Source organism: Oncorhynchus gorbuscha, unplaced genomic scaffold (assembly GCF_021184085.1).
Source record: "Oncorhynchus gorbuscha isolate QuinsamMale2020 ecotype Even-year unplaced genomic scaffold, OgorEven_v1.0 Un_scaffold_537, whole genome shotgun sequence".
Classification (NCBI taxonomy): Eukaryota; Metazoa; Chordata; class Actinopteri; order Salmoniformes; family Salmonidae; genus Oncorhynchus; species Oncorhynchus gorbuscha.
This window is the reverse complement of record NW_025745361.1, coordinates 420470-433248: the sequence shown is the minus strand read 5'-3', so window position 1 is coordinate 433248 and position 12779 is coordinate 420470. Positions and strand designations below refer to the sequence as shown.

Here is a 12779-nt window from a genome sequence, read left to right as displayed (position 1 = left end):
GTTAGTCCAGGTGGGTTAGGGTTAGGGTTAGTCCAGGTGGGTTAGGGTTAGTGGGTTAGGGTTAGTCTAGGTGTCCAGAGTTAGGGTTAGGGTTAGTCTAGGTGTCCAGGGTTAGGGTTAGGGTTAGTCCAGGTGGGTTAGGGTTAGGGTTAGTCCAGGTGTCCAGGGTTAGGGTTAGTCCAGGTGGGTTAGGGTTAGTCTAGGTGTCCAGGGTTAGGGTTAGTCCAGGTGGGTTAGGGTTAGTGGGTTAGGGTTAGTCTAGGTGTCCAGGGTTAGGGTTAGGGTTAGTCTAGGTGTCCAGGGTTAGGGTTAGGGTTAGTCCAGGTGGGTTAGGGTTAGTCCAGGTGTCCAGAACAGATGCAGATAAAACCTCCACTACAATGCTGTTAGGGGATTTACAATGCTGTTAGGGGATTTACAATGCTGTTAGGGGATTTACAATGCTGTTAGGGGATTTACAATGTTGTTAGGGGATTTACAATGCTGTTAGGGGATTTACAATGGTGTTAGGGGATTTACAATGCTGTTTGGGGATTTACAATGCTGTTAGGGGATTTACAATGCTGTTAGGGGATTTACAATGCTGTTAGGGGATTTACAATGGTGTTAGGGGATTTACAATGCTGTTTTTCGGGGATTTACAATGCTGTTAGGGGATTTACAATGCTGTTAGGGGATTTACAATGCTGTTATGGGATTTACAATGGTGTTAGGAGATTTACAATGTTGTTAGGGGATTTACAATGGTGTTAGGTGATTTACAATGGTGTTAGGGGATTTACAATGCTGTTAAGGGATTTACAATGGTGTTAGGGAATTTACAATGCTGTTAGGGGATTTACAATGGTGTTAGGGGATTTACAATGGTGTTAAGGGATTTACAATGCTGTTAGGGGAGTTACAATGCTGTTAGGGGAGTTACAATGCTGTTAGGGGATGTACAATGTTGTTAGGGGATTTACAATGCTGTTATGGGATTTACAATGGTGTTAGGGGATTTACAATGTTGTTAGGGGATTTACAATGGTGTTCGGGGATTTACAATGCTGTTAGGGGATTTACAATGCTGTTAGGGGATTTACAATGTTGTTAGGGGATTTACAATGCTGTTAGGGGATGGTGTGTTTGCCTGTGTGTGTGTGTACGTTTACAGTGTAAGAACGTACCATCATAGTTGGCACGGTAGTGCAGTTGGATTGGTCCAGAGCAACGTTGCATTGTCCAATGGGCTTCCTCCTGGGTGCAGGTGTCCAACGAGATGCTCTGGTTCTCCCCGCGGATACAGCCCTCCAGCTGGACCAGCCAATGACAGAGAGGGAAGGGGAACAGAGCCAAAAAGAAGACAGCTGTAGGTCCACTAATTCCTTATACGGAGCCCAGTCATTTTATTCAACATGCCAATATTATGGAATTTTCAATGGTTGTACTTTAAAAATAAAAAAATTCATTGTTTATAATACCTTAGGGTTAGGGTACCTCAGGGTTCCTTAGGGTTAGGTTACCTTAGGGTTAGGGTACCTCAGGGTACCTTAGGGTTAGGTTACCTTAGGGTACCTTAGGGTTAGGGTACCTTAGGGTTAGGGTACCTCAGGGTTAGAGTACCTCAGGGTACCTTAGGGTTAGGGTACCTTAGGGTTAGGGTACCTCAGGGTACCTTAGGGTTAGGGTACCTTAGGGTTAGGGTACCTTAGGGTTAGGGTACCTAGGGCACCTTAGGGTTAGGGTACCTTAGGGTTAGGGTACCTTAGGGTTAGGGTTCCTTAGGGTTAGGGTATCTTAGGGTTAGGGTTCCTCAGGGTTATGGTACCTTAGGGTTAGGGTACCTTAAGGTTAGGGTTCCTTAGGGTTAGGGCACCTAGGGTACCTTAGGGTTAGGGCACCTTAGGGTTAGGGTACCTCCTCAGGGTTAAGGTGCCTATGGTACCTTAGGGTTGGGGTTCCTCAGGGTTAGGGTAGCGTAGGGTTAGAGTACCTCAGGGTTACAGTATCTAGGGTAACTTAGGGTTAGGGTGCCTGGAGTACCTTAGTAGTTAGTGTACATCACAGTGTATCTCACCAAAAGGAGGTGGTGGCCCTCCCGTAGCCCCGCCTTCTCAGCGCCGGACTCTGATTGGACAGACGACACAAAGATTCCACTGTCGTTACCACCAACCAGCGTGACATCAGCCAAAAGTTGGTCGCCTAGCAATGAAAGCTCCTGGACTGGCCGCAGAGAAGAGCTGACCCTCGAGAAGGAGGAGAGAGACGGACGGAAAGGCCTACACACACACACACATACACACACACACACATACACACACACATACATACATACATACATACATACATACATACATACATACATACATACATACATACATACATACATACATACATACATACATACATACATACACACACACATATACAAACACACATATACACACACACGTACAAACACATGTGTACACACACATATACATTGACACACACACGCACACAAATATACACACAAATACAAACACACACACATATACAAACACACACACCCAACACACACGCACACACATACACACACAAATGTTAAGGTTTGTCATTTGTACATGAATGTTTGTGTGTGTTTGAGAGAAGCTTCCATTAAAGAAAACGATCTGAGTTATATTAGATAGATAGCTTTGAAGAGATGATTGTGGACTACAGGAAAAAGAGGACCGAGCACACCCCCATTCTCATCGACGAGGCTGCAGTGGAGCAGGTTGAGAGCTTCAAGTTCCTTGGTGTCCACATCACCAACAAACTAACATGGTCCAAGCACACCAAGAAAGTCGTGAAGAGGGCACGACAAAACCTATTCCTCCTCAGGAGACTGAAAAGATCCTCAGATCCTCAAAAGGTTCTAAAGGTTAAAGGTTATACAGCTGCACCATCGAGAGCACTGATTGCATCACTGCCTTGTATGGCAACTGCTCGGCCTCCGACCGCAAGGCACTAGAGGGTAATGCGAACGGCCCAGTACATCACTGGGGCCAAGTTTCCTGCCATCCAGGACCTCTATACCAGGTGGTGTCAGAGGAAGGCCCTAAACATTGTCAAAGACTCCAGCCCCCCCAGTTATAGACTGTTCTCTCTGCTACCGCAAAGCAAGAGGTACCGGAACACCTAGTCAAATGGCTACCCAGCCTATTTGCATTGCCCCTCCCCCTCTTTACACCACTGCTACTCTCTGTTGTCATCTATGCATAGTCACGTTAATAACTCTACCTACATGTACATACTACCTCAACTAACCGGTGCCCCGGCACATTGACTCTGTATCGGTACCCCTGTATATAGTCTCCACATTGACTCTGTACCGTAATACCCTGTCAAATCGGAGGGCATGCTGTCCGGTCCTCTGGCAGTCTCTATGGGGGTGCCACAGGGTTCAATTCTCGGGCCGACTCTTTTCTCTGTATATATCAATGATGTTGCTCTTGCTGCGGGCGATTCCCTGATCCACCTCTACGCAGACGACACCATTCTATATACTTCCGGCCCGTCCTTGGACACTGTGCTATCTAACCTCCAAACGAGCTTCAATGCCATACAACACTCCTTCCGTGGCCTCCAACTGCTCTTAAACGCTTGTAAAAACCAAATGCATGCTTTTCAACCGTTCACTGCCTGCACCCACACGCCTGACCAGCATCACCACCCTGGATGGTTCCGACCTTGAATATGTGGACATCTATAAGTACCTAGGTGTCTGGCTAGACTGTAAACTCTCCTTCCAGACTCATAACAAACATCTCCAATCGAAAATCAAATCAAGAGTCGGCTTTCTATTCCGCAACAAAGCCTCCTTCACTCACGCCGCCAAACTTACCCTAGTAAAACTGACTATCCTACCGATCCTCGACTTCGGCGATGTCATCTACAAAATTGCTTCCAACACTCTACTCAGCAAACTGGATGCAGTTTATCACAGTGCCATCCATTTTGTCACTAAAGCACCTTATACCACCCACCACTGCGACTTGTATGCTCTAGTCGGCTGGCCCTCGCTACATATTCGTCGCCAGACCCACTGGCTCCAGGTCATCTACAAGTCCATGCTAGGTAAAGCTCCGCCTTATCTCAGTTCACTGGTCACGATGGCAACACCCATCCGTAGCACGTGCTCCAGCAGGTGTATCTCACTGATCTTCCCTAAAGCTAACACCTCATTTGGCCACCTTTCGTTCCAGTTCTCTGCTGCCTGTGACTGGAACGAATTGCAAAAATCGCTGAAGTTGGAGACTTTTATAACCCCTAACCCCTAACCTTGACCCTGACCCCAACCCTAATAGTACAGCTCCCAATCATATTATTATCCATTTCTTTCAACCAATCATTTGTGTCTGTTAACATGTTGATTGCCCTTCTCTTTAAGCATACTGAAAGTATTTTGTTAATTTATTTACAGAGAAATAGCATTGCATTTGGTCAACAAAATGAAATAATTCTAACAGTTTGCTAAGAGCTGGTAGGTCTGCTGTTAGAAACAGAAAAGGCCGCTTTACCACTCTTAAGTAGCTGAATGACTTTGGCTTCCCTCCAGGCCTGAGGACAAAGACTTCCCTCCAGGCCTGAGGACAAAGACTTCCCTCCAGGCCTGAGGACAAAGACTTCCCTCCAGGCCTGAGGACAAAGACTTTCTTCTAGGCTCAGATTAAAGATATGACAGATAGGAGTGGCTATAGAGTCAGATACCATCCTCAGTAGCTGAATGACTTTGTCTTCCCTCCAGGCCTGAGGACAAAGACTTTCTTCTAGGCTCAGATTAAAGATATGACAGATAGGAGTGGCTATAGAGTCAGATACCATCCTCAGTAGCTGAATGACTTTGTCTTCCCTCCAGGCCTGAGGACAAAGACTTTCTTCTAGGCTCAGATTAAAGATATGACAGATAGGAGTGGCTATAGAGTCAGATACCATCCTCAGTAGCTGAATGACTTTGTCTTCCCTCCAGGCCTGAGGACAAAGACTTTCTTCTAGGCTCAGATTAAAGATATGACAGATAGGAGTGGCTATAGAGTCAGATACCATCCTCAGTAGCTGAATGACTTTGGCTTCCCTCCAGGCCTGAGGACAAAGACTTTCCTCTAGGCTCAGATTAAAGATATGACAGATAGGAGTGGCTATAGAGTCAGATACCATCCTCAGTAGCTGAATGACTTTGGCTTCCCTCCAGGCCTGAGGACAAAGACTTTCTTCTAGGCTCAGATTAAAGATATGACAGATAGGAGTGGCTATAGAGTCAGATACCATCCTCAGTAGCTGAATGACTTTGGCTTCCCTCCAGGCCTGAGGACAAAGACTTTCCTCTAGGCTCAGATTAAAGATATGACAGATAGGAGTGGCTATAGAGTCAGATACCATCCTCAGTAGCTGAATGACTTTGGCTTCCCTCCAGGCCTGAGGACAAAGACTTTAATATATAATAATAATAATAATAATATATGCCATTTAGCAGACGCTTTTATCCAAAGCGACTTACAGTCATGTGTGCATACATTCTACGTATGGGTGGTCCCGGGGATCGAACCCACTACCCTGGCGTTACAAGCGCCATGCTCTACCAACTGAGCTCAGATTAAAGATATGACAGATAGGAGTGGCTATAGAGTCAGATACCATCCTCAGTAGCTTTCCTTCTAAGTTGTCAATTTCGAGGTTTGTCAATACTGATCGATAACAATCATTTTTCCCCCTCACACACTAACTTTACAAAATTCAAATTTGATTTCAAACTTTTCTTCCATTATTTGTTTTTTATGCATGAGTACGTTGGCTCACTGGTCGTTGTTGGCATTTCCTGCCTAAGTTTGTCCACTTTGCCAATGAAGTTATCATTAACATCAAATGGTTTTGTTATGAATAATCTGATTGGGTGAATGATGGAGTTGAATGTCTTTCTGCCATTTCATTTAAATACACAGAGTATTTTCCCATCATTCTCTATATCATTGATCTTGGCGTCATGAGTTTCTGCTTCTTTTTGTTGAGTTTAGTCACATCATTTCTAAATTTGCAGTAAGTCAGCCAGTCAGATGTGCAGCCAGACTTATTAGCCACTCCTTTTGCCCCATCTCTTTCAGCCATACAGTTTTCAATTCCTCATCAATCCATGGAGCCTTAACAGTTCTAACAGTCAGTTTCTTAACTGGTGCATGTGAATCAATTATTGGAAGAAGCAATTACATCAATTCCTCATCAATCCATGGAGCCTTAACAGTTCTAACAGTCAGTTTCTTAACTGGTGCATGTGAATCAATTATTGGAAGAAGCAATTACATCAATTCCTCATCAATCCATGGAGCCTTAACAGTTCTAACAGTCAGTTCCTTAACTGGTGCATGTGAATCAATTATTGGAAGAAGCAATTACATCAATTCCTCATCAATCCATGGAGCCTTAACAGTTCTAACAGTCAGTTTCTTAACTGGTGCATGTGAATCAATTATTGGACGAAGCAATTACATCAATTCCTCATCAATCCATGGAGCCTTAACAGTTCTAACAGTCAGTTTCTTAACTGGTGCATGTGAATCAATTATTGGACGAAGCAATTACATCAATTCCTCATCAATCCATGGAGCCTTAACAGTTCTAACAGTCAGTTCCTTAACTGGTGCATGTGAATCAATTATTGGAAGAAGCAATTACATCAATTCCTCATCAATCCATGGAGCCTTAACAGTTCTAACAGTCAGTTTCTTAACTGGTGCATGTGAATCAATTATTGGACGAAGCAATTACATCAATTCCTCATCAATCCATGGAGCCTTAACAGTTCTAACAGTCAGTTTCTTAACTGGTGCATGTGAATCAATTATTGGAAGAAGCAATTACATCAATTCCTCATCAATCCATGGAGCCTTAACAGTTCTAACAGTCAGTTTCTTAACTGGTGCATGTGAATCAATTATTGGACGAAGCAATTACATCAATTCCTCATCAATCCATGGAGCCTTAACAGTTCTAACAGTCAGTTTCTTAACTGGTGCATGTGAATCAATTATTGGACGAAGCAATTACATCAATTCCTCATCAATCCATGGAGCCTTAACAGTTCTAACAGTCAGTTTCTTAACTGGTGCATGTGAATCAATTATTGGACGAAGCAATTACATCAATTCCTCATCAATCCATGGAGCCTTAACAGTTCTAACAGTCAGTTTCTTAACTGGTGCATGTGAATCAATTATTGGAAGAAGTAATTACATACATATGATAAACATGCTCCTTATTATTCACTTCAGACAAACAAATATACACTGCTCCAAAAAATAAAGGGAACATTTAAACAACACAATGTAACTCCAAGTCAATCACACTTCTGTGAAATCAAACTGTCCACTTAGGAAGCAACATTGATTGACAATACATTGCACATGCTGTTGTGCAAATGGAATAGACAACAGGTGGAAATTATAGGCAATTAGCAAGACACCCCCAATAAAGGAGTGGTTCTGCAGTTGGTGACCACAGACCACTTCTCAGTTCCTATGCTTCCTGGCTGATATTTTGGTCACTTTTGAATGCTGGTGGTGCTTTCACTCTAGTGGTAGCATGAGACGGAGTCTACAACCCGCACAAGTGGCTCAGGTAGTGCAGGTCATCCAGGATGGCACATCAATGCGAGCTGTGTCAAGATGGTTTGCTGTGTCTGTCAGCGTAGTGTCCAGACCATGGAGGCGCTACCAGGAGACAGGCCAGTACATCAGGAGATGTGGAGGAGGCCAACAACCCAGCAGCAGGACCGCTACCTCCGCCTTTGTGCAAGGAGGAGCATAGCCAGAGCCCAGCAAAATGACCTCCAGCAGGCCACAAATGTGCATGTGTCTGCTCAAACGGTCAGAAACAGACTCCATGAGGGTGGTATGAGGGCCCGACGTCCACATGTGGGGGTTGTGCTTACAGCCCAACACCGTGCAGGACTTTGGCATTTGCCAGAGAACACTAAGATTGGCAAATTCGCCACTGGCGCCCTGTGCTCTTCACAGATGAAAGCAGGTTCACACTGAGCACATGTGAAAGACGTGACAGAGTCTGGAGACGCCGTGGAGAACGTTCTGCTGCCTGCAACATCCTCCAGCATGACCGGTTTGGCGGTGGGTCAGTCATGGTGTGGGGTGGCATTTCTTTGGGGGGCCGCACAGCCCTCTGCTCGCCAGAGGTAGCCTGACTGCCATTTAGGTACCGAGATGAGATCCTCAGACCCCTTGTGAGACCATATGCTGGTGCGGTTGGCCCTGGGTGCCTCCTAATGCAAGACAATGCTAGACCTCATGTGGCTGGAGTGTGTCAGCAGTTCCTGCAAGAGGAAGGCATATGGACTGGCCCACCCGTTCCCCAGACCTGAATCCAATTGAGCACATCTGGGGCGGCAGCGTAGCCTAGTGGTTAGAGCGTTGTACTAGTAACCGCAAGGTTGCAAGTTCAAACCCCCGAGCTGACAAGGTACAAATCTGTCGTTCTGCCCCTGAATAGGCAGTTAACCCACTGTTCCTAGGCCGTCATTGAAAATAAGAATTTGTTCTTAAGTGACTTGCCTAGTAAAATAAAGGTTAAAAATAAATACAAATGTCTTGCTCCATCCACCAATGCCACGTTGCACCACAGACTGTCCAGGTCTGGGAGGAGATCCCTCAGGAGACCATCCGCCACCTCATCAGGAGCATGCCCAGGCGTTGCAGGGAGGTCATACAGGCACGTGGAGGCCTCACTTTGACTTGTTTTAAGGATATTACATCAAAGTTGGATCAGCCTGTAGTGTGGTTTTCCACTTCCCAATCAGAGACAATGACTAACACCTGCCTCTGATTGAGAACCATATCAGGCCAAACACAGAAACAGACAAACTAGACATCCAACATAGAATGCCCACTCAGATCACACCCTGACCAGACAAAACCTATAAACATACAAAGCAAACTATGGTCAGGGCGTGACACTGTAGTGTTTGTAAACACCCTGGTAGGTTGATTAACCTGTCTGGGATAAAGTGGGGCAAAAAAGTATTTAGTCAGCCACCAATTGTGCAAGTTCTCTCATTTAAAAAGATGAGAGAGGCCTGTAATTTTCATCATAGGTACACTTCAACTATGACAGAGAAAATCAGAAAAAGAATCCAGAAAATCACATTAGGATTTTTTTATTAATTTATTTGCAAATTATTTGCAAATTATGGTGGAAAATAAGTATGGTCCTTTAGTTCGATTAATTCCGTCTATATATCCAAAATGTCCAAATTGTCAATTTATTTGGAGCGTTTGATCCAGAAAAATACCGGTTCCAAGTCGCGCAGCATGACTACAAAATGTCTAATAAGTTACCTGTAAGCTTTGTCCAAACATGTCAAACTACTTTCAAAATACAACTTTAGGTGTTTTTTTACGTAAATAATCAATAAAATTGAAGACAGGATGATCTGTGTTCAATACCGGAGGAAAACAAGGTGGAGCGAGCTTTTCAGGTCACGCGCCTATATCAAAGAGTCACGCGCCTATACTTCTCTCTACCCTCATTCTGAACAGTGTTACTTCTTCATTTATCAAAGGAAAAACATCAACCAATTTCTAAAGACTGACATCCAGTGGAAGCGACAGGAACTGCAGGAAAGTTGATTAGAAATCTGGAATCCCATTGAAACTCCATTGAAAAGAGAGTGACCTCAAAAACATAAATCTGAACGCTTTGTCCTCTGGGGTTTGCCTGCCAAATAAGTTCTGTTATACTCACAGACATGATTCAAACAGTTTTAGAAACTTCCGAGTGTTTTCTATCCAAATAAGCTAATAATATGCATATCTTAGCTTCTGGGTCTGAGTAGCAGGCCGTTTACTTTGGACACGCTTTTCATCCAGACGTGAAAATACCATGGCCCCCTGTCCCAAAGACGTTAATAACCTGAACCAGGTTACAGTGAGAAGCTTCCTCTTGAGCAGACAGCTTGATGAAAACCAGTCAATGTTCAGATTCCCAAGGAAGTAGACCTCTGTTATATCACATACACTATGAAGCATTTCACACACATTATTTAGATACTGGCTGTATGCATTCGGAAAATATTTAGAACCTTTTTTTCCACATTTTGTTATGTTACAGCATTTGAACATCTAGGCCATTTTCTGTTATAATCTCCACCCGGCACAGCCAGAAGAGGACTGGCCACCCCACATAGCCTGGTTCCTCTCTAGATTTCTTCCTAGGTTTTGGCCTTTCTAGGGAGTTTTTCCTAGCCACAGTGCTTTTACACCTGCATTGCTTGCTGTTTGGGGTTTTAGGCTGGGTTTCTGTACAGCACTTTGAGATATCAGCTGATGTACGAAGGGCTATATAAATACATTTGATTTGATTCTAAAATTGCTTAAATTGTTTTTTCCTCATCAATCTTCACACAATAGTAATAATGACAAAGCAAAAAAAGGTTTTCAGACAAAAGACTAAAATATCACATTTACTTAAGTATTCAGACCTTTTACTCAGTACTTTGTTGAAGCACCTTTACCAGCGATTACAGCCTTGAGGATTCTTTGGGTGTGACACTACAAGCTTGGCAAACCTATACTTGGGGGAGTTTCTCCCATTCTTCTGTGCAGATCCTCACAAGCTCTGTCAGGTTGGATGGGGAGCAAGTCTAGGCCACTCAAGGACATTCAGAGATCCTGTGTTGTCTTGGCTGTGTGCTTTGTTGGAAGGTTTGCCCCATTCGGAGTCCTTAGAGCTCTGGAGCAGGTTTTCATCAAGGATCTCTCTGTACTTTGCTCCGTTTATCTTTCCCTGAATCCTGACTAGTCTCCCAGTCCCTGCCGTTGAAAAACATCCCACAGCAGAATGCTTCCACCACGATGTGTGACTGTAGGGATGGTGCCAGGTTTCCTCCAGACGTGACACTTGAAATTGAGGCCAAAGAGTTCAATCTTGGTTTCATCAGACCAGAGAATCTGGTTTCTCATGGTCTGAAAGTCCTTTAGGTGTTTTTGGCAAACTCCAAACGGGCTGTGATGTGTCTTTTACTGAGAAGTGGCTTCCATCTGGCCACTCTACAATAAAGGCCTAATTGGTGGTGTTGCAGAGATGGTTGTTCTTATGGAAGGTTCTCCCATCTCCACAGAGGGACTCTGGAGCTCTGTCAGAGTGACCATCGGGTTCTTGGTCTCCTCCCTGGAGTGTTGCAGAGATGGTTGGTCTTCTGGAGGGTTCTCCATCTCCACAGAGGAACTCTGGAGCTCTGTCAGAGTGACCATCGGATTATTGGTCTCCTCCCTGGAGTGTTGCAGAGATGGTTGTTCTTCTGGAGGGTCCTCCCATCTCCACAGAGGAACTCTGGAGCTCTGTCAGAGTGACCATCGGATTATTGGTCTCCTCCCTGGAGTGTTGCAGAGATGGTTGTTCTTCTGGAGATCTCCACAGAGGGACTGGAGCTGTGTTTCTTGTTCTCCTCCCTGGAGTGTTGCAGAGATGGTTGTTCTTCTGGAAGGTTCTCCCATCTCCACAGAGGGACTCTGGAGCTCTGTCAGAGTGACCATCGGGTTATTGGTCACCTACCTGACCAAGGCCCTTCTCCCCCGATTGCTCAGTTTGGCTGGGCAGCCAGCTCTAGGAATAGCCTTGTTGGTTCCAAACTTTTTTTTCCATTTAAAAATGATGGGGATCTTGGGGATCTTTAATGTCTTGTTGGTTCTTTTTTTTCCATTTAAAAATGATGGGGATCTTGGGGATCTTTAATGCCTTGTTGGTTCTTTTTTTTCCATTTAAAAATGATGGGGATCTTGGGGATCTTTAATGCCTTGTTGGTTCTTTTTTTTCCATTTAAAAATGATGGGGATCGTGGGGATCTTTAATGCTGCAGACATTTTTTGGTACCATTCCCCAGATCTATGCCTCGACACAATCCTTTCTCAGAGCTCTACGTACAATTCCTTTGACCTCATGGCTTGGTTTTTGCTCTAACATGCACTGTCAACTGTGGGATCTTATATAGACAGTTGTGTGCCTTTCCAAATCATGTCTAATCAATTGAATTTACCACAGGTGGACTCCAATCAAGTTGTAGAACATCTCAAGGTGATCAAAAGAAACAGGAAGCACCTGAGCTCAATTTCGAGTCTCATAGCAAAGGGTCTGAATACTTATGTAAATAAGATATTTCTGTTATGTTTTTTTATACATTTGCAAAAATGTCTAAAAACCTGTTTTCACTTTGTCATTATGGGGTATTGTGTGTAGATTGATGAGGTAAACAATTCATTTAATCCATTTTACAATAAGGCTGTAATGTATGAAATGCGGAAAAGGGGAAGGGATTTAAATACTTTCCGAAGGCTCTGTATTGTTTAGATACTGACTGTTAGCACTTGGTGGCCTATAGCAACACCCCAAAAGAAAAGGCTTTAGATTTGCAAGGTGAACCTGCAACCACAACACTTCAATAACACTTGACATAAGATCTTCTCTCAGCATTACAGGGATATGGCTCTGAATATATACAGCAACACCTCCCCCATAAGCATTCCTGTCTCTTCTACAGATGTTATATCCTTGTATTGATACTGCTGTATCATCAAAATGAATTATCTAAGTGAGTCTCAGAAATGGCTAATATATGAATGTTATCTGATGTTAGCAAGTTATTGATTTCATGAACCAGCTGGAATAAGTTCTTTCCTCTTCTGGCGCTTCAGGATAGTTCTAGTAGAGGAAGATGTACGTTCCTCTCAAGTTCTTGGCTCTTTCCAGAACAGCTACCTTGTCCTTGAACCTCAGGAACTTGA

The 12779-nt window shown here is 44.0% G+C and overlaps 1 protein-coding gene across 1 annotated transcript in view; it reads right to left on the bottom strand.

The window, feature by feature from the left end:
• The window catches only part of card11 (caspase recruitment domain family, member 11), a 173422-nt gene that overhangs the window by 19009 nt on the left and 141634 nt on the right, over positions 1–12779 (bottom strand). The window contains exons 18-19 of the mRNA XM_046333844.1: positions 2057–2258; positions 1167–1293 (exon numbers count right to left, since the gene is read on the bottom strand). Of these exons, the coding sequence (XP_046189800.1) occupies positions 1167–1293; positions 2057–2258 (329 nt within the window). The remainder of the gene's footprint in view (positions 1–1166; positions 1294–2056; positions 2259–12779) is intronic.